Below are 27,971 nucleotides of genomic sequence, written 5' to 3'. Positions count from 1 at the left end.
CTTTGTTTTCTGACTCTTGCCTCCAGTCTTTTCTTTCCTAAATCCTTCCTTAGACTGTCAAGATTCCAGATCTTTATTTTGTTTTTATCGAGGTTAGCAGAATTCTGTTCACATTTCCAGGCCCAGTTTTGAATATAGAATCTTCTGAAGCCTTTAATACTTGAGGCAGAATGAAAACTCACCCTCATTTCTTTAGCATTTTGTTATACAAGAGGAGTAACATTCACATTTATTGTGTTTATTTGTTTATAATTTTATTCTTAGTTAAGAATTAAATTAAGAATTCAATTCTTACCTAAGAATAAAATTCTAAGAACCTTGTGATTGCTTGAGGGCAAATATAAGCATATTCATCTGTATAACTAACATCTAACACATAATAGGTATCTGTCTGAGAATTGAATATTACGTCAAAAATGTATTTTTCCTATAATGAAAATTTTCCTGTATGTACTGTTAAGTGCGTAATGAAATTAAAAACTCTGAAAATGTAGAATGGAACAAAACCAACTGATTAGAACACGATTTCTAAGGTTGATACTAGCAGGTTGGTAATTATTCCTCAAATCATGATTGAGTCAGGTATTCACTCACCCAGAATAATATTATCATGACCATGCTTTCCATCTTAGCAATAATAACATTTTATTTCTGGGTTAGAATCAGAAATCTTCCTGAAATCAACATACTACAGTTACTGCATTTACTTCTTATCTGTGACTTATTTTCATGAAATGGTATAGTTTTTTCTCAGGAAGGGTAGACTCAATGACATTTTTAAAAAATTACATGCTATCTCTAAAAGTAAGATGTTCTGAGAAATTCTTTTTTGGGATATCAGAATTTTGTTATTAGGTTGGTGCAAAAGAATTATGGGCCAGGCACAGTGGCTCATGCCTGTAATCTCAGCACTTTGGGAGGCCAAGGCAGGCAGATCACCTGAGGTCAGGAGCTCAAGACCAGCCTAGCCAACATGATGAAACCCCATCTCTATTAAGAATACAAAATTAGCCAGGCATAGTAGCAGGCACCTGTAATCCCAGCTACTTGGGAGGCTGAGGTAAGAGAATTGCTTGAGCCCGGGAGAGGCGGAGGTTGTAGTGAGCCGAGACCACGCCACTGCACTCCAGCCCAGGAGACAAGAGCGAAACTCCATCTAAAAAAAAAAAAAAAAAGGATTTATGGTTTTTGCAATAGTTTTTAATGGCAAAAACTGCAATTACTTTGTACCAACCTAAAATAGATATTGCATTATTGTCCAGGTGTGATGGCTCATGCTTATAATCCCAGCACTTTGGGAAGCTGAGGTGGGAGGATTGCTTGAGCCCAGGAGTTTGAGACCAGTCTGGGTAGCATCGTGTGAACTCTGTCTCTACAACAACAAAAAACAACAACAAAAAAAATACTAGCTAGCTGTGGTGGTGCGCACCTATGGTCCCAGCTACTTGGGAGGCCAAGGTGGGAGGATTGCTTGAGTCCAGGAGGTTGAGGCTGCAGTGAGCCAGGATCCCACCACTGCACTCCAGCCTGGACAACAGAGTTGCCCTGTCTGAAAAAATAAAATCATGCATCGTTTGCTTCAGGAACCTGTAAATGTCTTGTGTTCGCTATTACTTGTCTTAGAACTAGCATCTCTTAAGAAGGAGTCAATGTATACCTTGAAAAGGTTTTTGTTCTGAGTAGGCAGCTGTCTAGTGGGCAGAAGTCCATTCTTTCTCTCCTTAGAACACAACTGTCATATTTCAAGAGTCTAGCAAATGATGCTTTGGCAGAATAAGGAGGAGAGTTATTTTTAAAGCAGTGCTTCCCTTTGGTCTTGAAACAAATATAGAATGTTGATGGAATATGAAATTGATTCTAGAAATATGCCTTAGAATGAAGGTAATGGAAACATGTAAGTTTGGTACCAGATAAATGAATTCAGCAGAAGACTTCTGTGGCTTTCTACTGTAGTGTAAAAATATTTTGTAGTGTAGAATAAAAATACTTGTAGTGTAGTGATTGCCATTAGCAAATTTTAGCATAATTAAATTTGTTAACTGGGCTCAGTGTGACCACACCTATAACCCAGCATTTTGGGAGCCTCAGGCAGTCAAGACCAGACTGGGCAACAGGCAAAATCCTGTTAAAAAAAAAATGAGCCAGGTGTCATGGTGCACACCTGTAGTCCCAGCAACTTGGGAGGCTGAGGCAAAAGGATTCCTTAAGACCTGGAGGTCAAGGCTGTGGTGAGCCGTGCATGCCACTGCACTGTAACCTGGGTGACAGAGCAAGACCCCGTCTCAAAATCAGTCAGTCAGTCAAATTGTTAGCAGTACTTACTTTGTTGTTGTTATTATAAGCATTGTTTAAAACCAGTGGTTTTCTTTTTCATTTCCAATAATGACCTTCTCCTCCTTTTTCATTGTGTTGCTAGAACAAATATGTTGAAATATTCAATTGGTTTGTTTTATTATTTAAACACACACATACAGTTGGGAATTTTGCATTTGTTATAATTTCTGTCTGGGATTCATTTTTCTCTAGATAATTACATAGTTGACTTGTGTCACTCAGTCTCTTTTCAAATCTCCCTTATTAAGTGGACCCCATGTAAACACCATTTTCCGTAGTTAACTTGTTCTGTATAACCTTTATCACTAGCTAGCATAATATTTTCTTCCCTTGCTAGGATGTAAGCTTCTTCTAAAAATTTTTTTTTTTTTAAATTTTTGTAGAGATAGGATCTTGCTGTGTTATCCAGGCTGGTCTCAGAATGCCTGGCCTTAAGTGATCCTCCTGCCTTGGCTTCCCAAACTGCTGGGATTATAGGCATGAGCCACCATGCCTGGCTTTTTTTTTTTCTTTAATTGAATGTAAGCTTCTTGAAGGCAGGGGCTTACCTGTTTTGTTTTCCTGTGTAGTTGTTTAGAACAGTGCCTGGCACGTAGTAAGTGTTCTATTAATATTTGTTCAATAAACCAAGCTCAGTGATGAGTGCCTGTAGTCCCAGCCACTCAGGAGGCTCAGGTGGGAGGATTGCTTAAGGCCAGGAGTTTGAGGCTGTAGTGCACTGTGATAATAGCCACTGAAATCCAGCCTGGGCAGTGTAGTGAGACCCCCATCTCTTAAAAAAAGTGTTGAGTAAATCAAATTAGGAATAGTATTTGAAACAAACCTTTAATTTTAAAACAAATTCATCCCTGAAGGAAGTTAGGATCATTCCCAATCACACATTTTTAATGAGGATTTTTGCCCTGTTTGGGACAAGATATTGAAGTTAATAAGGGCTTCTGGTGTCCTCTCCTAAGATTAACCCATGAATGATCATAAAACTTAAGATAGAAAAATCAGCTCCAGGTAAGGAGTGTTGGTACTGGAGTGTGTGTGTAGTAATGGTTGCTGCAGTCTGGTTTAGGGGGCTGCTACTGTGGCTGTGGCAGGATAATTGAGGTAAAAGGCAGTTTGGATGGAGGTCTTATCCCCCTGCTCCAAGTGTGTCTTGATAATTAGTATCTCTTTTAAGGGGTGTGATAGCAATAACTCAGACAATGGGTGGAAGTGTCTTTAAGAATAAGTCATAATAGCACTCCCTAAAAAGTTTTTGACCTCTAAAAATCCTTATGCCTAAAATTCCCTTACCTAAATTTCCTACCCCTCCACCAAACTCTTAGAGGGCAGTGAATTATTGTTTCAAAAAATGCCTCCTTCCCAATGCTACTTTCCTTTTTATCTGTGGACAGAGAATGAATTCTTAACCTGAGGGAGTTATTTGTATAATGGAAAGTGATTAACTGTGATTTTCTCCTTGTTAGGGCTCTCCTCCCTAGAGTTCTTCTGTTCCCCCAGGGGTTTCTCAGTGCTAAATGGAGCTGATATAGACTAGAGTCAGGCCTTTCTTTTGTTACACATAATCTAGAGAAAGTGACTCATGTTGCCAAATGAATATGTCCAAAATAAGGAGACAAATGAGTGCAAGCACCTCAAAAGTCAAGTAAAAGATAACAAACTGTGTGTATGTGTGTGTTTTCTTGTTTTATGTTGTTAATATCTTTATGTATATAGTAGAAGCAAAGGCAGATGGAATAAAAACAAAAGTCTAATACATTTTCTAAAAGATAAGGTATTAATAGCATGAAACAAGAACAAAAACTTAAAAGAACCAAAGGAAAATACTAGGTATAAGAAGTATAATCTGTAGAACATATTTGATGGGATGAAATTAAGATCAATTCAGGTGAAGGAGAAATTAGTGAGTTGGAAGGTCGTATTTAGGAATTCTTTCCATAGGAGGAAAGAAAGGATAGGAAGCATAAAATAAAAATTAAGAAATAAATGAAATTTAAAAGTAGGAGTTCCTTTTTCCCCTAAGATCAGGAACAAGATAAAAATATCTGCTGTTGCCATTTCTGTTCAACACAGTATTGAAACTTCTGTCCAGAGCAGTTTAGCAGAAAAAAGAAATGCATCCAAATGGGAAGGGAGGAAATAAAATTATCTCTGTTTAAGATGACATCATCTTATATGTAGAAAACCAAAGATTTTGTGGGAAAAAAGATACCTTTTGGTGCTAATAAATTAGCAATGATCTGAAAATAAAATTAAGAAAACAATTTCATTTATGGTAGCATCTAAGAGAATAAAATGCTTAGGAATAAATTTAAGCAAGGAGGCAAAGACTTGCACTATATATAAAACACTGCTGAGAGGAATGAAAGAATACATGAATAAGTAGGAAGATACCTCCCATTCAAGAATTTGGAGACTTAATCTTGTTGAGAAGACAGTACTACCCAAAGTGATCCATAGATTAAATGCAGTTCCTATCAAAATCCCAACGATGTTATTTGAAGAAATAGAAAAACCCATTCTAAAATCCATCTGGAATCTGAAGGGAACCCAAATACAGCGAAAACAATCTTGAAAATGAAGAAGAAAGTTAGGGAAATCAGGACTCACAGTTCCTGATTTATTTCGAAAGTTACTGTGAAACTACAGAATCAAAAACAGTGTGGGGCTGGGTGTGATGGCTCACACCTGTAATTCCAGTGTTTTGGGAGGCCGAGGCAGGAGGATTGCTTGAGACCAGGAGTTCAAGATCAGGCTGGGCAACATAGCAAGACCCTGTCTCTACAAAAGAAAAAAAAAAGCGGTGTAGTACTGGCAATACAGACAGACATTGACCAATGGAATAGCATAGAGAGACTAGAAACAAATCCTTGTAAATATGATAAAATGATTTTTTACAAGGGTGCCAAAACCAACCAGTGGAGAAAAGACAGTTTTTTCAACAAATGGTGATGAGAAAACTGGATACCCCCACAGAAAAGAAAGAAGTCAGACCTTTTCCTTATACCATATACAAAAATTAATATAAAGTTGGTTCAAAGACATAGTGAGAGAGCTAAAACTAGAAAACTCTTAGAGGAAAACAGGGAAAAAGTCTTCATGACATTAGATATGGCAGTGATTTTGTTGGATATGATAACGAAAGCACAGGCAGCACAACAAATAAGTTGGACTTCATCAAAATGTAAAACTTTTGTGTATTAAAGGACACTGCCAAGAGAGTAAAAGGACAACCCACAGAATGTGAGAAAATGTTTGCGAATGAGATATATGATAAGAGATTAATATCCAGAATATATAAATAACTCCTACAACTCGGCAACAACAACAACAAAAACCAATTCGAAAATGGGCATAGAACTTGCACATTTCTCCAAAGAAAATATATAAATGACTAATAAGCACATTAAAATATTTTCTCCATCACTAATCAGTATGGAAATTTGAGTCAGAGCCACAATGGGAGAGACTTATTCATACCCATCAAGTGGTTATTTTTAAAAAATAAAAGAGAAAGTAACAAATGTTGGCAAGAATGTGGAGAAACTGGAATTGTTATACTCTTTTAGAGGGAATGTAAAATAGCGTTGCCACTGCAGGAAACAGTTTGACAGTTTCTCAAAAAGTTAAACATGGCTAGGTGCAGTGGCTCACGCCTGTAATCCCAGCACTTTGGGATGCTTGAGGCCAAGAGTTCGAGCCCAGCCGGGCCAACATGACAAAACCCTATTTCTACTAAAAATACAAAAATTAGCCTGGCATGGTTGTGCACGTTAGTCCCAGCTACTTGGAAGGCTGAGGCATGAGAATCGCTTGAACCCTGGGGGTGGAGATTGCAGTGAGCCTTGATCACACCTTTGCACTCCAGCCTAGGTGACAGAGTGAGACTGTATCTCAGAAAAAATAAAAAAATATATAAATAGTTAGATATAGAATTAGCATATGACCCAGCAGTTTTACTCCTAGGTGTATACCAGGAAGAGTTGAAAGCAGAGACTCAAACAGATACTTACACACCAGTGTTCATGGCAGCATTATTGCAAACTGAAAAGGTGGGAAAATCCCAAATGTACATCAACATTTGAAGAAGTAAGCAAAATGGTATTTACTTGCAATGAAATATTTTTCAGCTTTAAAAAGGAATGAAATTTTGATATATTTTGCAACACGGATGAACCTTGAAAATACTATGGGTGAAACAAGCCAGAAACAAGAGGACAAATATTGTTATGATTCTACTTATGCGAGATACATGGAATAGGTAGATTCATAGAGACAGAAAGTGGGAGAGAGGGTGAGTGAAATAAGCCATAAACAAGAGGACAAATACTGTTATGATTCTGCTCATGTGAGATACATGGGATAGGCAAATTCGTAGTGATGGAAAGTATTAATGGGAGAGAGGTTACTAGGGGTAATGGTGAGGGCAAGTGGGGAATGGTTTTTTTAATGGGTATAGTGTTTCTGATTGGGATAGTGACAAGTTCTGGAAATGGATAGTGGTGACAGCTGTACAACATGGTGAATATTTTTAATGGCACTGAATTTTATACTTAAAAGTAGTTAAAATGACAAATTGTGTTATACTTTAAAAAAAGGAGAAGTGAGGCTGATGTCTGTGAAGTTGGGTCAGTGTACTGGAAATTCCCTGTGTGACTGGAGAACTTAGGCATTGAAAGTCATTTTGTGGCCAGGCGCGGTGGCTTATACCTGTAATCCCAGCACTTTGGGAGGCCGAGTTGGGCGGATGACCTGAGGTCAGGAGTTCGAGACCAGCCTGACCAATATGGAGAAATCCCGTCTCTACTAAAAATACAAAATTAGCCGGGCGTGGTGGCACATGCTTGTAATCCCAGCTACTCGGGAGGCTGAGGCAGGAGAATCGCTTGAACCCGGGAAGCGGAGGTTGCAGTGAGCCGAGATCACGCCATTGCACTCCAGCCTGGGCAACAAGAAGGAAACTCCATCTCAAAAAAAGAAAAGTAAATTTGTGAATGAGCTAGAAGAAGTTGTTTAAGAAGTGGGGTATCTGACTTACTGATCTCAGGTGACATTCCAGGTGAAATCTAGATGAGGTATGTATTCCTCAGTGAATTTGAACTTGGAAGATAGAGCAAAATTCAAATTCTAGCTTTGTCATTGTTTTAAATGTAATTTTGTTATATTACTAAAGCTTTCTGAACTTTTGTCTGTGTTATATAAATATATAGTTACATGGATAAGTAATGTATGCTAAAAAAAAAAAAAAAAAAAAAAAAAAAAGATGCCAGCACTGAGGTGGGAAGCTTAAAATGATAAAGAAGAAATATTTGAGAAGACAATAGAGGTTGATGTCTAGAATTAAAGAAAGGTGAAAGATCTCAGGTTGAAGAGGTTCGTATAGAATACAGTATAATTAAGAAAAACTCACACTTGTACACAGTACAGTGACATTAAAGAGTCTAAAAGTGAACAAGTAACATTATGAAGGAACAAAATTGAGATTGACATCATACTTACCAATAACAGTGTTGACTGCAGGAAGATAATGGAATAATATTTTTTTTAAGTATTGGAGAAAGTATTGAAAGAAACTATGAACCTTGACGTTTCTACCCATCCAACTGTCATTCGAGTGAGGGCATGATTAAAATATTCTCAAATATGGGAATATTTTTGGAAACATTTTTGGAGAAAGAACTCAAATGAGTATTTGCAAATCTAGCAGATGCTACAAGACTTGTACACATGTAAGACATGTACATTTTTGAAATATCCTAGTAGAAGTTGTTGTCTTTAAAAAGTTAGCTAAGAATAAAAAAAACAAAAAACACAAAAGTATGTCCATAAAACTTGATGGGAATTGGGTGGAGGGGAGATGAGAGGACATGAGGGCATCGTCAAGTTTTTGTCTTGATAAAGGGAAGTATAGATGACAGATTTACTTATCTAAAAGAAAAAGCAAAGGACAAGTTGAAATAATAAATTTGTTAAAAGGCAGAGATTGATATGATAAACCAACTATATGTTCATTTTTAATAGGAAATACTGTAAATCACAATTTAGAGTTCTACAGATGGGAGAGGCATGGATGAGCAATTATGAAAATTGAGGATCCCAACAATACTTTTGCTTATGTGGATTATATCTACCAATAGTTACAGTATTAGAAATTAAAACTGAAAACATTTTAAGTATTGATTAGCTGATTAATCAGTAATTGATTAATGTCTATTAGTATAGGAACAATATACCCCTTTTATGTTAACATAATATAAAACATATTATAAAAATAACTATTTCCCAAAACAACAAAGAGCTTAGAAGAGTGGCCTTGTTTTAAGCACTTTTGCAAATCTATTTAACGTCTGGTTTAATAGAAGGTACTTGGATTCTCTTACCTGCTTCTACGTTCACTGTGTTGCAATGTGATGTTTTGTTTCAGGTATATGAGAAACCTAGGACCTCATGAATCTTTTGAAAGGGTCTTGGAAACCCTCGGTGATCTTGAGACCACACTTTGAGAACTGCTTTTTCCATACAAAGTTTCTTTGCTATTTATTACCCTACTAGTTGGTGTCTTCTGCGTCATCACAGTAGTTTTCTTATGATCTCATATTCCCTCCTACCTCCCAGTTTTTTTATTTCTTACCTTACATTCTCTTCCAGTTTGAGTGATTCTTCTCCATCAAGCCTTCATTGATTATTCTAGTTTCTGTCTCTTCTCTAAAATCTGTTTGCAAGTGTGTAGTTTCACATATTTTGTACTAAAGTACTCTTAAGTTTTTTGTGTTTTCTTTTTCCAATGACATTATGGCCCTTTTAAAGTAGGGACTCTAAAAATTGATGACAACACAAGAATTTATCCTTACACACAAATATTTGTACCTCAAAATAGATAATTTTTGTCGGTTGATTGGAAGTAACACCCTCTAGGAAAACATATAGATCACAAATTTGTTTTTGGCCTTAAGTGATCTATTAGAAAACTATAATGCCTTATCCATTATCTGCCACATGCTAATACTTTTGGTATTGCAAGTTCTCCTTTCTTCAAGAGATCTTGTGTAACTAAAACCTTCTTTTGTTCAGCCTTGTTGATCTTATAAGCCACTTATTGATTTACCTATTTTCTTGCCATTTCAGAAAAAAGCCAAAGGACAAGAGCTGTTTGATCAGATTATGTACCACCTGGACCTTATTGAAAGCGACTATTTTGGTCTGAGATTTATGGATTCAGCACAAGTAGCAGTGAGTAACTGTTTTTTGGAAGTTTTAGCATAAGGGGAAGAAACGGGAAATTGCAGATGATATACTAATTGCTATTAGGCTTCATATTCTTGATGTGTTATTTCCTGTGATACAAAGCTTTGACACCGCTCCCTCCCCCACCCCCTTGCTTTAGCATCACCTGAAGGACTTGTTTGAAAAAATGTGAGTTCTGGTCCTAATTTCGTAATCTAAATTATAAGAACAAAATTTTTGAGGATGGGGCTCTGGAATCTTTGTTTTTAAGAACTGTTGACTTGATTGTTGGGCACACAAGAATTTGAGAAACATTGTGTAATGGAAAGAATGCTAGATGGGAGTTTTGTGGGCTCTTGGGCAAATGATAGTAGTTTTTAATTTGCAAATCAAGGTGCGTACACTAGGATATCTCTAAGTTCCCTTTCAGATCTGTGATTCTGTATCTATAAATAGTGGTACTTCGACGTGCATTTCTGATGAGAGAACAGCATACATAATAGAGTAGAAAGTTGGAGGCTATTCAAATAACTGGTTACTATATTAGGATTTTACTGGAGAATGTTTGAAAGAAAGTGGCGGATAAAAACATTGGGAGGTGGTTTAGTGATTATATCATTCAAACTGAATGCCCAAAGTATTAAATAATAAGTTAGCAGTATTTACTCTCAAATAATTGGGATTAGGTAGTCTTCAAGCAGGGAGGTTATGTTTTCCTTCAGGAAGTTTGATGCAGAGCTATGTAGGACTTGGAATGGACAGAGATTGAAGTCAGGAAAAGTTATTACAAATACTTTAGGATAAAAGTAATATTAAGGCCTGGACAGTAGGAGGCAGAGGAAGAGACCAGAGATGATACGGATGTCATGGCATTAAGCCTTTTTTTCTAGAAGTTGTGTGTGTGTGTGTTTAGAGAGAAACTCCTAGCTGGTTTTATAAAGCATCTGGGCTAAGTTTACAGCAGTTAATAATTTTAGCTGTCATTTTTTCCTGACAACCCTCCCCATCGTGCCTCCAAATTAAGTAACCATGAGCATTTGGCAACAGGGCATCGGTTAGGCAGATTTTGGCATATCTTTGCAATTAATACTATGCAGCTTATTAAAAAATGGCGATTTTTGGCCATGCGTGTTGGCTCACATCTGTAATCCCAGCTCTTTGGGAGACTGAGGCAGAAGGATTACTTGAGGTCAGGAGTTCGAGACCAGCCTGGCTAACATGGCAAAATCCTCTCTCTACTAAAAATACAAAAATTAGCCGGTATAGTGGCGTGCCCCTGTAGTCCCAGCTACTCGGGAGACTAAGGTGGGAGAATTGCTTGAACCTGGAAGGCAGAGGTTGCGGTGAGCTAAGATTGCGCCACTGCACTCCAGCTTGGGTGACAGAGCGAGACCCTGTCTCAAAAAAACACAAAAACAAAAAGGTGATTTTTTATTAAAAAAAAAAAATTAGCCAGGTGTAGCAGTGCATGCCTGTAGTTCCAGCTGGCTGGGTGACTGAGGCTGAAGGATCCCTGGAGCCTAGGAACTTGGAGTTGGAGGCTGCAGTGAGCTGTGATTGCAACACTGCACTCCCAACCTGGGTGACAAAGTGTGAGACCCTATTTCTAAAACAAAACAAAATTGTGATTTTTAAGTATTAATATACTAATTGAAATGGAGTGGTAGAAGTAGTCATAAAGGATTATAAAGCAGTGTAATTGAATTTTTCTATTTAAAAAAAAATCTGGGCTAGGAGCAGTGGCTCATGCCTGTAATCCCAGCACTTTGGGAGGCTGAGGAGGGAGGATCACTTGAGGCCATGAGTTTGAGAGCAGCCTGGGCAATATTGCAAGACCCTGTCTCTACAAAAATAAACAAATTAGGCATGGTGGTGCATGCCTGTAGTCCTGACTACTTGGGAGGTGGGAGGATCTCATGAACCCGGGAGTTCAAGGTTGCAGTGAGCTATGGTCATGCCACTGCACTCTAGTCTGGGTAACAGAGCAAGGCCCTGTCTCTTAAAAAAAAAAAAAAAAAAAGGATATATGGACATGCATATACATGAAAAACTTGTGAAGCTATTTTTCATAGTTTCAGAGTTTCTGATCTCTTGGTGATGTTATTGTGAGAGGTGTTTCTTTTATTTTTCTTTCTAACGTTCTTAATTCTCTTTTATTAGACTAAATTCACTAATGGTAGAGAATGAGTCCAGCAGGTAGTAGGCACACAAAACATTTGCTGAATTTAATTCTGGACTTCTATTTAGTTTGATAACATCTTGGTTGCCTGTTAATTTTAATATCATTCAGCTTTCACTTCTGGAATAATAGTAAAGCTGTACAATCAGGTGAATAAATAGATGATATTAAGGATAGCAATCTATGACTTCCTGTTTTTTGAGGCAGTATAAGGGAAAAGAAAGCAAAAGTGTGCCAAAGTTAGGTTTGAGGTACTTAATATTTAAGTAATTGTGGAAAGAAATATGCAGTCATTACTAAGTTGTATTATTAGCTCTTTGCTAATATCAGCAATTACTGAATTCCATATTGATGTTTTTTCTCTCGTTTGATACACATATAGTGTCTTTCTTGTCATGATAATAAATTTTTGGTAAAGCCAGAATTAGGATATTTAATCCCTACTCTTTAGTTCTAGTTTATTCCTTCCAGTAACCAGAAATCTAGGCATTAAAATTAAACTTACAGACTTACTTTTATTTCATTTTATTTTTGCTTCACTGAAACACGCTATGAGTTGAGCTGGAAGAACAGTTAGTAGACTAAAGATATTAAAAATGAACTCCAGATAAGCTAAACTTTTCAAGTTCTCACTCAGTTGATTCCATGATAGTCTCATGACATAAGCAAACAAAGAATCACCTTGTTGTGTGGCCATATTCAACCTCAGAATGAAATGAAACCAAAGTGGGGTGAGGGGCAGCGTAAAAAGCGACCAAGGAATTACATGCTATAATTTCACATTCAGCATGTGGCATGTCCATATATGTAAAATTAATGTGCCAAATTTTAGTTTATTGATCACTAAAGATCAGTCTGAAACGTCTATGACTATAGAATTATGGAGTCATCGTGGAGATAACCAAAATTAGTAAATTGATGAAGCCAAAGTTCACTTTTCTTATACAGACATATAATCTGAGCTCTATTTTTTAAATTGTTTACTTTTGATTAGACTGGGTTATTCTGTATTCATGTACACATATTTATTTTCATAGTTGAAACAATCTCACGTTTACAGAAAGTTGCAAGGATGGTATAAATAACCATTTTTCTGGGACCATGTGAGAGAGAGTTATAGTTAAGATGTCCCATCACACCTGAATTCTTCAGTGTATGTTTCGTGTAAGCAAGCACACTTCATAACTCAATACAGCCATCAAAACCAGGAAATTAACGCTATGATAGTACCACCATCTTATCTCCTTAGGCTGTATTCAGATAATGCTAATTGTTTCTAGTATGTTCTTTATACCCAAAAGATCCAGCAGAATCATGCTTTGCATTTTTTTTTTTGAGACTGAGAATGCTGTTGCCCAGGCTGGAATGCCGTGGCGTGATTTCAGCTCACTGCAACCTCCACCTCCTGGGTTCAAGCGATTCTTCTGTCTCAGCCTCCTGAGTAGCTAGGACTACAGGCGCGTGCCACTATGCCCAGCTAATTGTTGTATTTTTAGTAGAGACAGGGTTTCACCACATTGGCCAGGATGGTCTTGAACTCCTGACCTTGTGATCTGCCTCCTCAGCCTCCCAAAGTGCTGGGACTACAGGCGCGAGCCACTGCGCCTGGTCATGCTTTGCATTTAGTTTTCATGTTTCTTTAGTTGCCTTCAACCTGGAATACTGTGGTTTCCTCAGTCTTGCCTTGGCTTTCATGACTTTGAAGCTCTTGAAGATACAAGACAGTTATTTTGTATATTGTCCCTCAATTTGCATTTGTCTCATGTTCTCTCATAAAGTAGATTAATCTTGGTACCTTTGGCAGGAAAATAACCGAAGTGATCTTTTGTTTCATTCTGTCTTATTGGGCGTCATGTAATTTGATGTGGTCCCATTACTAGTGATACTAAATTTGATCCCTTAAGATGGTGTCTGCCAGGCCTCATCACTATGAAGTGACTCTTTTTTCCCTTTATCATTAGCTATTTTGTGGGCAGTTACATTGAGACTGTTCCTCATCAAACTTTCTATTTATTTATGAACTAGTAGATTCCTGTTTTGTTCAGTGGGTTATATCGGTTACTGTCATTTATTTTGTTGCTCAAATTTTCCCAAGTATGGTCAATGGGAGCCGCTTCAGGGTGGCGTCTATGTTCATTTAACAAGACCCCTTCATTCTTTGAGCTCTACCTTACTTTCTGGCTTATGAAGGTATGCCATGTTCATCTTGCAGTGCCCTACTCCAGCCCTTTAATTAGTCAATTCTCCAATGAGTCTTGTGGCCAGATTTAGGGAATATGTGTTTATGTTTATTTCTCCATCTCTGTCTCTCTCTGTGTGTCTCTCTCTGTCTCTCTATCTCTCAAGAATACCGTGAATACCATGACTTCAACACCCATAAATAATTGAAATTCCAGTCTAACACTACAGGGCTTGTAGTTTTGTTTCTCTTTCCGCATCTGTAGTTCTCTTCTGCAGAAACCAGGCTATGATTATCACAACTAGGTTTACTCTATTGATCACTCTGCATGTATGGAACCAGTCTCTAGCCTCTTGCTGTGTAGATGCTGGTCTTGCTCAGACAACCTAATTATTTGTAGACTGAGTTACTATTTTTTATTTTTATTTTTTGCTATTTCTTTGATCTTGGATGGACTGAATTATTTGGAAAAAGGAAGGGATTGTGAAACTTGTCAACTTACAAATACACAGTAGTACATAAAGCACTCCTTTGACAATAGTATTGAAGAGTTATTACCTCAGAGATTTGGTTTGGAGTAGGAGGCTTAAAGAGAAGAAAGAAGGCATGCTTAAGTAAAAGGAGTTGGTTTTAGTTAGCATGACGGTGTCATTTTTTCTGTAAAGTAGGGCACTTTAAAAAAAAATGAGATATAATTTACATACCATAAAGTTCACCACTTTACATTGCACAGTTCAGAGTTTTCAGTATATTTGGAATTGTGCAGCCATCATCACTAATTCCAGAACATAATAATCACCGCTAAAGAAACCCTCTTACACATTACCAGTTATTCCCCATTTACCCCTCTCCACAGCCTCTGGCAAACACTGTCTGTGGATTTGCCTAGTTTGAAAAATTCATTTGAATGGAATCATGTAATAGGTGGCCTTTGGAATCTGGAAATGTACTTAGCATAATGTTTTCACGGTTCATCCATGTTGTAGCATATCTTAGTACTTGATTCCTTTTTATTGCTGAATAATATTCTGTTTTATGGATATATCACGTTTTATTTACTCATCCATCGATGGACATTTGGAGTGTTTCTACTATTTGGCTGTTATGAATAATGCTGCTCTGAAGACTGGGCATGGTGGTCTGTAATCCCAACGCTTTGGGAGGCTGAGGTGGATAGATTGCTTGAGCCCAGGAGTTCGAGACCAGCCTGGGCAACATGGCATAACTACAACATACAAAAATTAGCCAGGTGTGGTGGTGTGTGCCTGTAGTTCCAGCTATTCAGTAGGTTCAGGTAGGAGGATTGCTTGTGCCAAACTTTTCCAGTGATGGCGCCATTCCACACGCCCTACTAGCAATGTGTGAGGATTCCTGTTTCTCCATATACTTGCCAACTTGTGATTTCCCCTTCTTTTTGGTTTGGCCATCCTAGTTGATATGAAATGGTGTCTCATTGTGATTTGGATTTGCATTTCCCTAATGACTAATGATGTTGAGCATCTTTTCATGTGGTTATTTGCCATTTGCGTATCTTCTTTGGAGAAATGACTATTCAAATCCTTTGCCTGATTTTTAGTGGGTTATTTATCTTTTTGCTGTTGAGTTGTAAGAGGTCTTTGTGTTTTCTGGGTACTCAGCCCTTGTCAGATACATTTGCAAATTTTTTCCCCCACTTTTCACTTTTTTTTTTTCACTTTCTTGATAGTGTCCTTTGCACAAAAGTTTTACATTGTGATGAAATCCGGTTTACCTACTTTGGTTGCTAATGCAGTTTGTGTTGTATCTCTGAAACGATTGCCTACTCTGAAGTCACAAAGATTTACACGGTTTCTTCTAAAAGTTTTTTTTTTTTTTTTTTTTTTTTTTTTTTGAGACAGAATCTTACTCTGTCACCGGGCTGGAGTGCAGTAGCGCAATCTCGGCTCACTGCAACTTCCGCCTCCTGGTTCAAGTGATTCTCCTGCCTCAGCCTCCAAAGTAGCTGGGACAACAGGCATCTGATTCATTTAGAGTTAATTTTTGTATATGCTATGAAGTTGGGGTCCAGCTTCATTCTTTAGCATGTGAATATCCAGTGATCCTAACACGACTTGTTAAAATGACTATTCTTTCCCCATTGAAGGGTCTTGTTGCATACTTGTTGGAAATCTATTTACTATAGGCTATGGATATGTGGGTTTATTTCTGGATTCTCTCTTCTGATATATATATACACACACACAAACACATATATGTGTGTGTGTGTGTATGTATATATGTTTTTTGTTTGTTTGTTTGTTTTTTTGAGATGGAGTTTCACTTTTGTTGCCCAGGCTAGAGTGGTGCAGTGGCGTGACCTTGGCCCACCGGGACCTCTGCCTCCCGGGTCCAAGCGATTCTCCTGCCTCAGCCTCCTAACCAGCTGGGACTATAGGCATGAGCCACCACACCCAGCTAATTTTGCACCTTTAGCAGAGACTGGGTTTGTTCATGTTGGCAGGGTGGTCTCCAACTCCCGACCTCAGGTGATCCGCCCACCTCAGCCTCCCAAAGTGCTAGGCGTGAGCCACTGCACCTGGCCTGTTCCATTGATCTTTATGTTGATCCTTATGCCAGTACCACAGTATCTCGATTATGGTAACTTTGTAGTAAGTCTTAAAATTGGGAAGTGTGAGTTCTCAAGGTGTCTTCTTTTTTCAGTTCTTTTGGTTATTCTGGGTCCCTTGCATTTCCATATAAATCTTAGGGTCAGCTTATCCATTTATGCAAAAAAGGCAGTTGGAATTTTGGTAGGGATTGCATTGAATCTGTGTATCAGTTTAGGGAATATTGCCATTTTAACAGTAAAGTCTTCTGACCCATGAACATGGAATGTCTTTCTATGTATTAGGTTTTTACTTTTTTAAAACAATGTTTTATAGTTTCAGTTTATAGAAATCTCACTTCCTTGGTTAAATTTATTCCTAAGCTTTTTATTCCTTTGATACTATTTTAAGTGGAATTGTTTTCGTAATTTCATTTTTGGATTGTTCATTGTTAGCATATAGAACTCCAACTGATTTTTGCATATTTATGAAAGGTCGTTAGGTTTTGTCAATTGTTTTTTCTGCATCTATTGAAAGGATGATGTGAGGTTTTAAAAAAAAATTTGTTTGTATGGTATGTTGATTAAAAAAAAATTTTTTTTTTAAATGTTGAACCAACCTTGGATTTTTGGGATAAATCCCACTTAGTCATGGTTTGTAATCTTTTTTTTTTTTTTTTTTTTTTTTTGAGATGGAGTCTTGCTCTGTTGCCCAGGCTGGAGTGCAGTGGCGCGATCTTGGCTCACTGCAACATTGCCTCCTGGTTCAAGCGATTCTCCCACCTCAGCCTCCCAAGGAGATGGGACAACAGGCATGCGCCACTGTGCCTGCCAGTTTTTGTATTTTTAGTAGAGATGGGGTTTCGCTGTGTTGTCCAGGCTAGTCTGGAATTCCTGTATACAAGCGATTCTTTTGCCTCAGCCTCCCAAAGTGTGGGGATTACAGGCGCGAGCCACCACACCTGACCATATAATCCTTTTTATATGTTGCTTGGTTTGGTTTGCCAGTATTGGTGATTATTTTGGTTCTATATTCATAAAGGATATTAGTCTGTAGTTTTCTTGTGATTTTTTTTTTTTTTTTTTCTGGTTTGGGTGTCTGGGTAACGCTGGTCTTATAGAACGAGATGGGAAAACCATCCCTCCTCTTGTGTTTTTTTGGAAAATCTTGTGAAGGATTAGTGTTAATTCCTTCAACATTTGGTAGAATTCGTCATTGAAACCATCTGGTTCTGGGCTTTTGTTTGTGGGATGTTTTTAATTATTGACTCATTCACTTGTTACAGGCGTATTCAGATTTTCTTTTCTTTCCATTTTGAGACAGGGTCTCACTTTGTCACCCAGGCTGGAGTGTAGTGACACCATCACAGCTCACTGCAGCCTCGACCTCCCAGGCTCAAGCAGTCCTCCCATCTCAGCCTCCTGAGTAGCAGGGACTATAGGCATGCACCACACCTGGCTAATTATTTATTTTTTTGTAGAGATGGGGGCTCATTATATTGCCCAGACTGGTCTCGAACTCCTGGATGCAAGTGATCCTCCTCAGCCTCATAAAGTTCTGGGATTACAGGCATGAGCCCCCACATCTGGCTGTGTTTTCTCTTTGTTTTTTGTCAGTTTTTCAACTAGGCCACTTTAGAGAGTAAAAGGGGAACTTAATGAATGAGGGATTGGGATAGGCACAAGCCGCCAGTATTATTCTGGTAAACCAGAATATGTGGTCATCTTTGTTTTAGTGGACTGCAGAATACTACCCCATCGTCTATTTTAAAATCTAAACTTACTTTAATATCCTTTTATATAGTCCAGTAATGATCTTAAACTTAGAGTTGTGAAATCTGTGGACTCTTTCCCTAGAAAAATGCACATACACATAACATTTTATCTATATGTAGTAATTCAGATATCCCTGAAGCCCAACTATGAATTCTCCAATTTAGTAACACTTCTTTAGCAAATGAATAACCTATAGCTTAAGGGAAGATGGATAATGGTACAAATTTGTGAGTTTTTCTCTTTAAATCTTTAAGACAGTTATGCCATTAAACATATATAATCTCTTTTTTTTTTTTTTTGCTGTTGGTACAACTTTGTTATTAAATCTCACTGTATAACTAAACAAAGATTTTTGTGGTAATATATTCTTTCTTGATGAAGGCTTAGGGAAACACTTTTTTTTTTTTCTGTCATAAAAATAGTATGTATAGCAAAGTTACCCATGACAGGAGCACTGCCAATATTACTGGTTAAAAAAGTGACAATTTTGGGTAGTTTCTTTTATGCAAGACTTTCCACAGTAGAAGTAATGTATTTTTAAGCCAGGCAGTAAGGAATCTTTCTTTTGATATTGAATGATTTTAGGTTGGTACAGTAAGACTTTGCAGAATAATTGGATAATTAACTGTACCAATTTCCTGGAGAACATGTTTGATACATTTTGAAGGAAGAATTTTCAGTCTTAAAATCAAGTGTTACATGGACCAGGCGGGAGAGCAAAAGAAGGGAAGCAAGTTGGTATGCACATTAAAGATTTTACATGGTTATTTACTTCCAAGAAATATGGCTTCTCCCATTAAAAAAAAAAAATCATGCTACATGCTTGTTATGTTTTGTATTTTATTTTATTTTTAAATAAAAGAAGCAGGGTTTTGCTATCTGTGTCTGCCCAGGCTGGAGTGCAGTGGCATGATCAGAGCTCACTGTAGCCTTGAACCCCTGGGCTCAAGTGATCTGCCCACCTCAGCCTCCCAGGTAGGTAGGACTATAGGTGTGCACCACCATGCCTGGCTAATTTAAAAAATAATAATTTTGTAGAGACTGCCCAGGCTGTTCTGGAACTCCTGGCCTCAGGTGATCCTCTTACCTTGGCCTTCTAAGGTGTTGGGATTACAGGTGTGGGTCACTGTGCCCAGCCTTTTTCTCATTTTTGATAGGGATGGAGACAGAAAAATATAGATAGCGTGATGATAAATCATAGCTGATATCCAGCAGACTACATGTAGAGGATCAAAAAGGATTGGTGGAGGGGATGTGGTGAAGTGGGAAGCATATTACCTTTAGCTGCAAAAGGGGTAATAGGACAAGTACCACTTAGCTCCAGGCATTTGCTGTTGAATAGGTTTGTTGTACCAGCATTGCTGGATCTTCAGGTATTTCAAGAGAAGCTGAAATCCAGATTTCTAGGTTAAATTGTCTATTTTTTTAAAAGTTGTTAAACATATTTTTAAAAATAGTGTAGCTGATGGAGGAAATCAAAGAAGATAAAAGTAAATGGAAAGACATTCTACATTGAATGGAAGACTCAACAAAGTAAAGATAGATACCAGTTCTCCCCAAATTAATATACAGGTTTAATGCAGTTTTTCTCAAAATTCCAGTAAGATATTTTGTAGATATAGATTGTAGATATAAATTTTTATTCTAAAATTTATGTGGAAAGACAGAGGAACTAGAATGGCTGAAGTAATTTTGAAAAAGGGGAATAAAATGGGAAGAATCACACTACCCAATTTCAAGACTTTTAGCTTTCATAATCAAGACTGTGTGGTGTTGGCAAAGCGACAGACATGTAGATCAATGGAAAGAAATAGCCCTACACAAATATTACCTCTGATTTTTGTTAAAGGTGCCAAAGTAATTCAGTGGAAGAATAGTTTTAATAATGGTGCTGGATTAGAACCTGTGGAAAAAGGCAAAAAAAAAAAAAAAAAAAAGATGGAGCAGCTGTATATCTGTAAGACAAAAAATCTTGACCTAAAGTGTAAAACTATAAAACTTAGAGACAAATAAACAGGAGAAAATCTGTGGGACCTAGAGATTAGAGAAGAGTTATTAGTAAACATGATACCAAAAGGATGATTTTTAAAAAAAGATAAAATGAACTTCATAAAAAATTAAAAACTTTTGCTTTGGGAAAGACCCTGTTACTAGAACGAGAAGCTAAGCTACAGACTGGGAGAAAATATTTGTATATTGCACATCTGACCAGGAACTCATGTCTAGCATATATACACAATGCCTAGCTGGGCGCAGTGGCTCATGCCTGTAATCCCAGCACTTTGGGAGGCCAAGGCAGGAGGATCACTTGAGCCCAGGAGTTCGAGACTAGCCTGGGCAACATAGTGAGACCTTGTCTCTACAAAAAAAAAAAAAAAAAAAAAATTAGTTTGGTGTTGTGGCTACTTGGGAGGCTGGGCAGGAGGATCGCTTAAGCCTGGGAGGTGGAGGCTGCCGTGAGCTGTGACGGCCACTGCACCTCAAACCTGGGCGACAGAGCGAAACCATGTCTCAACCAAAACCAAAACGAAACAAGTTCCTCAGCTCAACAATTAGAAAGCAAACAATCTAATTTGAAAATGAACAAAAGACATTAAGAGACATTTCACCTCAGAGGATATACAGATGACAAATTCATGAAAAGATGTTAGACTAGTCATCAGGGAAGTGCCAATTAAGACCTCAATGAGATATTTTCACTACACATCTATTAAAACAGCTAAAGTAAAACATAGTGACAACTCTAAATTTTGGTGAGAATGTGCAGAAACGGGATCTCTCATACATTGTTGGTGTTGGGATAGTAAAGTGATATCGCAACTCTGGAAGATAATTTGGCAGTTTATTTTAAAACTAAACATGTATTAAACCATATGACTCAGCAGTTGTATGCCTGACCATTTATCCCCAAGAGATGAAGACTTATTTCCACAGAAAAACTTGGGCATGATTGTTCATAACATCTTTATTTGTAGTAGCAAAAAACTTGAAACAACCACAATGTCCTACAGTAAGTGAATGATTAAACAGTGGCACAATCATACCATGTAATACTGCTCAGCAATAAAAAGAAGAAACTATTGATCTGCAACAACTTGGATGGATTTCAGAGGGCATTATGCCGAATAGGAAATAAAGCCAGTATCAAAAGGTTATATATTATATGATTCTATTTATGTAACATGCTTGAAATGACACAGTTACAGAGATTGAGATCAAATTAATGGTTGCTAAGGGTAAGGGATATTGGAGTTGGGGGAGTGGTGACTATAAATGAGTAATATGAGGGAGTTCTTTGTGATAATGGGATATTTCTATATCTTGATTATGGTATTAGGATAGGAATCTAAATGTGATAAAATGACACAGAACTATACATGCACATTATACCAACGTTAGTTTACTGATTCTAATATTGTACTGTAGTTATGTTAAAATGTAAGCATTGGCAGAAGTGTACCCAGGACCGGACCTCTCCTTGCTATCATTCCAAGTTTGTGTGAATCTCTAATTATTTCATAATAAAACCTTAAAAATAAACATCGTGTAGTACAAACAAACCATGTCTCGGGAGCAAAATTTAATCCTCAAACATATATATTTGTGCTTGGTGAAGTTTGAAAAGGTTAAATTTAGAGATTAGAATTGTAACTGGTTCAGTGAAGTTTTTTTTTTTTTTTTTTTTTTTTTGAGAAGGAGTCTCACTCTGTTGCCCAGGCTGGAGAGCAGTGGCACGATCTCGGCTCACTACAGCCTCCGCCTTCCAGGTTCAAGCAATTCTCCTGTCTCAGCCCTCAGGTAGCCAGGACTACAGGCATGTACCACCACGCCTGGCTTTCTTTTGTTGTTGTTGTTTTTTGTTTTGTTTTTAGTAGATACAGGGTTTCACCACGTTGGCTGGGCTGGTCTCGAACTCCTGACCTCAGGTGATCTGCCCACCTCAGCCTCCCAAAGTGTTGGGTTACAGGCATGAGCCACTGCACCCCACCCATTCAGTGAAGTTTTTAAAGAAAAATAAGTTACTTTATTTATTATTTACTTTATGGTAGGTATCATGCGTCAAGTGTATCTTGTATAACGTGATACTGTATACTATGCTTTTAGAAAAGGGAAACAGCATTTCTAATAAATACTTAAGAAAGAAGGAATTTTAAGTTGTCAGTATTAATTATGTTTTGTCTTTTTCTTAAATTGATTGGAAAGCTTGTTTATGTTCTGTAATTTTTTTTTCAAAACTTCCTTGGTTCTTGATGTAAGCATGGGTAGACAGATGGTCCAACATGTGGCACCTGTGGAGAACAGAGCTGGTAGTTGCTCACTAGCTCTCCATTTTTAATTTTTTATACTGAATTTTGATTTTTTGAGATCCCTAGATTAATAATATAAGCATTTCTAATAAAGAGAAGGTGATGACAAGTATGCCTACTATTACCATTGCTACTTAATTTCATAGAAGTACCAGCAAATGCATTTATGGAAGAGAAAATTATAAAGATTTGAAGGAAATAAAATTATCAGTGGCAGATGACTGCATTGTATTCAGCTGAGAACACAATAGGATTCAGTAAGATAGTGGGAGGTGAAAAACGTAGAAATAAACAACATGTTAAATGTATGTATCTGTATATTGTAAGACATATTTGCTAAACAAGGAAGAACTAAAAAGTTAAGGGCATAAGTCTAAAGAAGGATGACCTTGTTGAATTTTTCAGGAAAACTCCTGATCTTACAGCTGCCCAATAATGATTGTTTATAATTTAGGGCTAATAATATTCTGAAGTTGATCATCTTTGTAAATCCTTGTCAGTATTCTGGATTAAAAAAAAATTAAAATAGAAGAAATGGAATCATCAGGTCAAAGAGATAGACTTTAAAGCTGTTTGATTATATTTACAAATTAAAATTATTATCAGTGTATGAAAGTAACGATATGTTTTCTTTTATCTAGATACTGTTGTTTTGTTTCTGTTAATATTTATTGCTACATTATAAAATGCTATATTATGAGTATTCAATAATTCATTTAAAGAAATGTAGATATAATTCATTTTATTTGTTCAATAATTATGGGGTTTGAGGCAATAGTTTTTTGATTTGATCCTCAGAAAAATCTCCTGTGAAGAATAAAAGGTTTAAGTGAGGTCTAGTGATTTCTAGAGACTGGATTTGAATTTATGTATTTTGATTCTTAAGTTTAAGATATGGACTGAATACCACAGAGAATTCTGTTTAAAAATAGTGATGAGGAGTGTGGGAAATAAGATCATACAAGGCTCTGATGAACTTTTACTGGGTTCTAAAAATGTGTTTAGCTGTTTTAAAATACAGGGTATTTTGAAGTGGTCAGAATGTGAGTTCAAAATCGATACATGTGTGAGCAGTAATAAAAAAAATAAGTGGGCTGGGTGTGGTGGCTCACAGCTGTAATCCTAGTACTGTGGGAGGCTGAGGTGGGCAGATCATCTGAGGTCAGGAGTTCAGGACTAGCCCAGCCAACATGGTGAAAACCTGTCTCCACTGAAAATAAAAAAAAAAAAAATTAGCCAGGCGTGGTGGCTCACACCTGTAGTCCCAGCTACTTGGGAGGCTGAGGCATGAGAATTGCCTGAACCAGGGAGGCGGAGGTTGCAGTGAGTCGAGATCACACCACTGCATTCTAGCCTGGGCAACAAAGTAAGACTCGGTCTCAAAAATAAAAACAAAAAAAAAGTGAATTAAGTGTAAAATGACCGTCAAAACCTAGTGAGCTCCTATGCAATTTTGGTAGCAAGCTGTCTCCCTTTTTAAAGTGTATTTCCAAAATAGATTATCTACTTTTTATCTGGAAAGTGAATATATAACCTATATAACTTGTGAAAAAACTACCATATTACCCCTATAGAGTGTACTATGCTTATTACCTGGGTGGCAAAATAACCTGTATGCCAAACCCCCATGACATGCAGTTTACCTGTATAACAACTCTGCACACGTACCCATGAACCTAAAATAAAGGTTAAAAAAAAAAGAAATCCTGGCTGGGTACAGTGGCTCACGCCTGTAATCCCAATACTTTGTGAGGCCGAGATGGGCAGATCACCTTAGGTCAGGAGTTCAAGTCCAGCCTGCATGGCAAAACCCTGTCTCTATTAAAAATAGTAAAAATTAGCTGGGCATGGTGGCAGGCACCTGTAATCCCAGCTACTCAGGAGTCTGAGGCAGGAGAATCGCTTGAACCCAGGAGGCGGAGGTTGCAGTGAACCGAGATCGCGCTACTGTACTCCAGCCTGGACAACAAGAGCGAAACTCCGTCTCAAAAAAAAAAAAACAGAAACAAAAATCCTTAGAGCATACTAATAATATGCAGAAAGGCACAGTGGAAGATATATTTTAATGGTGATTTAAGTCTTCATTTGGAATGTTTTATAATACAGACTGTTAACTCAAAAAAAGTAGTCACTCAGGAAGTTTATAGTGGACTCTAGATCAAAATTGAAGTGTTTTCAGTTAGAACACAGTAATGCTATCGTCTCTTAGGATAGTTTTTAACTTTTAAGATTATTCAAAATGTAATAATTTGTTTTAAAATAATTCTTTAATTCAGAGCATAAACCTGTATTCACAGAAATATTTTTTGCAGAGGCAATTGGTTTGAAAGATGGTTAACATTTCTCTACTATAAGCTCTTTGGTCTTTGAGCAAGAGTAGTGGTGGTACATTTCTTTATTAGAGGCATGTAGGTTAGGTGGTTAGAAGGCAGGAGTCATTCATTTGAAGAGCTGTTTACAGACCATATTTGACGATAGGGTCTGGGATGAGGGTTGTGTGTATGTTAGTGTTTTATGGACGCTCCCTAGGTGATTCTTTGTTTGGTTTACTTATGGCTGTTATGTTTGTTGTTATATATTATTTATATTTTAAGATGCAAGTAGATAATTGTTCTTCCATGCCTAGTTCAATAGGATGGAAAGAAATGTGGCTTTCTACATCCTTTGATACCACTTTATCAACTAAACTTTAAAAGTAGGAAATTAGAAGGGAAATTTTCTCTTTTTTAAGGTACAGTGAGGAAAGAGAATCTTACTAGTAATCTATATCTGTGTGCTTTCACTTTTATCTTCTAGTATAATATAAACCCAACTCCTAAAGATCCTGATTCAAGGAAAATACTATCAGTGCCTGTCTCTGAGGCCTGAATTTTCCAGGCCCCGGTCTTGGAATGTGGAGGAGATGAAAGAAAACAGACTTGAGAATATGCAAACATGAACTCAGACCTTTCCAAGAAGAACATCGCCCGGAACTCCCACAGCTCCTAAATCTCACTTTAAAATGTGTTTGATGCTTTATCTGAGTTTGGGTCATCGTAAGGGAGTGCAGGTATTAGAAACTACATAGGTTGTCCTAATCTTCTTTGATGTAATTTCTTGTAGGTCAATCTACACACATCCATAATGATTTCTAGGTGTAGAATTGCTGGGTTGAAGACACATAGTTATTTTTGAGACATTACCTACTGTCTAGTCAAACTGCTTCCTGGAAGAGTTGTGCTCATTTGCACTCGCTACGGTGTATGAGAGGCCACCTGAAATAGTGCCCAGGTGACCAGCCATGGAAGATCGGGCAACTTCCAGTTACATGGTTTTGGGGAGAAAATCTGGGGCATGAAAACTAGTTTTTTTCTTATTCCGTATAGGATTTGCATCAGGCCGCAGTAGGTATTTGTGTCAGTTAAGTCTGGAATATTTGGATATTGGATTTCTGGGCTGGACAGTGATGGATGAACTGTTTACTGCTCTAGGTTGAAGTATTTTCTACTGAAAGAAAATTGAATTGTTTTCTGCCTACTGGCAGGCCTAATGTTCTGTTAATGGAAGGATGCAGACCAGAGCTGTTCCTATTCGGCCATCTTGCCAGCATAGATTGAAAGATTAAAGATTGCTAGATTGAAATGGGACTAAAAGTGGATGTCCAACTGAGTTTATTAAAAGATGAGAGATGGCAAAGTGGCCCACACACTTGAAATCTCGAAAATATTGTGTAGCGTTCTAAAAATATTTACTGAACGTTTTATTTAAACATGGAAAGGTATTTTGCTGCCACACTGATAGTTCGGTGAATTGCACTTTTGGATCTTGGAGAATGGAGAGAAGCAGCTAGGCAAATAATTGGCAAGGAAAGTAAACAGTTACAATGCAGCTTTGTTTACCCACTCTGCCTATCTGCATTTCTGAAATTGGATTCCTTGGCTCTGTGAACTAGTTAGCCTTCCTTTAGAGTGCTTGGAATTGAAAGCATGCCAGAGAGAACACAGTCACGTATATCTTAGTTGGATGTGTGCATCCTGTCACTGTTAGGACTTGGTAGCATAAAGGAATTAATAATGAGAAGTGAGCTGGGAATGGTTTATCAGTGGAAATATCTGGAATAAGTTTTTAGATCTCTTTGTGTCATGGACATTTGAGAGTGAAGAGGTTACATAAAAGGCTGTTACTCTTGAAACCCAGAAGTCTCATAGTCACAATGTTAACATTTTTTATTTGTGGAACAAAGACTTCTTTATTTAATAGATAGGACCTTGATTATGAGAAAGATCTAATTTTACCCTGAAGTTCTTTTAAAAAGTACTACCTCTGAGTAGCGTCTGTTTTATAAAATTTGGGGGACATTGTTTCACCTCATTTTTGGTTATAATCTGCCAATAAATTTTACATTTTAAGAATTAATCAGGCACTGGAATATGAGGATACTTTTTTCTCTGATTTTAACAGTTTGGCAAGAGTCATTTATTTGGGAATAGTGAGGGAAATAAGGGCAAAATTTAGAATGTCAATCTCGTTGCTGAGGGAGCAGAGGAAATGTTTTGAGAAGTCACATGATGGCTGGCAAGATGGCCGAACAGGAGCAGCTCTGGTCTGAAGCTCCCAGCGAGACCAACACAGAGGGCAGGTGGTTTCTGCATTTCCAACTGAGGTACCCGGCTTATCTCATTGGGACTGGTTAGACAGTGGGTGCAGCTCATGGAGGGCAAGCAGAAGCAGAGTGGGGCGTCGCCTCACCCAGGAAGTGCAAGGGGTCGGGGAACTCCCTCCCCTAGCCAAGAGAAGCCGTGAGGGACTGTGCTGTGAGGAATGGTGCATTCCGCCCCGATACTATGCTTTTCCCACGGTTTTCGCCACCTGCAGACCAGGAGATTCCCTCGGGTGCCTACGCCACAAGGGCCCTGGGTTTCAAGCACAAAACTAGGTGGCCGTTTGGGCAGACAGTGAGCTGGCTGCAGGAAGCCAGGGAGCCAAGTGGTCTACCTCAGTGGTCCCACTGCCATGGAGCCCAGCAAGCTACGATCCACTGGCTTGAAATTCTTGCTGCCAGCACAGCAGTCTGAAGCTGACCTGGGATGCTCGAGCTTGGTAGGGGGAGGGGCATCCACTGTTACTGAGGCTTGAGTAGGCAGTTTTCCCCTCATAGTATAAATAAACAAAGCCACCAGGAAGTTCGGACTGGGTGGAGCCCGTATCATGATGACAGGATCAAATTCACACATAAAATATTAACCTTAAATGTAAATGGGCTAAATGTCTCAATTAAAAGATCCAGACTGGCAAGTTGGATTAAAAAGGTAAGACCCATTGATGTGCTGTATTTGTGAGACCCATCTCAGGGACAAAGACACACATAGGCTCAAAACAAAGGGATGGAGGAATATTTACCAAGCAATTGGAAAGTTAAAAAAAAAAAGCAGGAAT

The 27,971-nt window shown here is 37.8% G+C and overlaps 1 protein-coding gene across 4 annotated transcripts in view; it reads left to right on the top strand.

The window, feature by feature from the left end:
• Positions 1 to 27,971, top strand: part of EPB41L5 (erythrocyte membrane protein band 4.1 like 5) — a 166,418-nt gene that overhangs the window by 19,316 nt on the left and 119,131 nt on the right. For all 4 annotated transcript variants that reach the window (XM_007964704.3, XM_007964703.3, XM_007964701.3 and 1 more), the window contains exon 3: positions 9,454 to 9,558. In XM_007964704.3, the coding sequence (XP_007962895.3) occupies positions 9,454 to 9,558 (105 nt within the window). The remainder of the gene's footprint in view (positions 1 to 9,453; positions 9,559 to 27,971) is intronic.

The sequence above is a fragment of the Chlorocebus sabaeus genome, chromosome 10, assembly GCF_047675955.1.
Source record: "Chlorocebus sabaeus isolate Y175 chromosome 10, mChlSab1.0.hap1, whole genome shotgun sequence".
In the NCBI taxonomy this organism is placed as follows: domain Eukaryota; kingdom Metazoa; phylum Chordata; class Mammalia; order Primates; family Cercopithecidae; genus Chlorocebus; species Chlorocebus sabaeus.
Note: the sequence above shows the minus strand (reverse complement) of the source record. Positions and strands in the feature narration are given on the sequence as shown.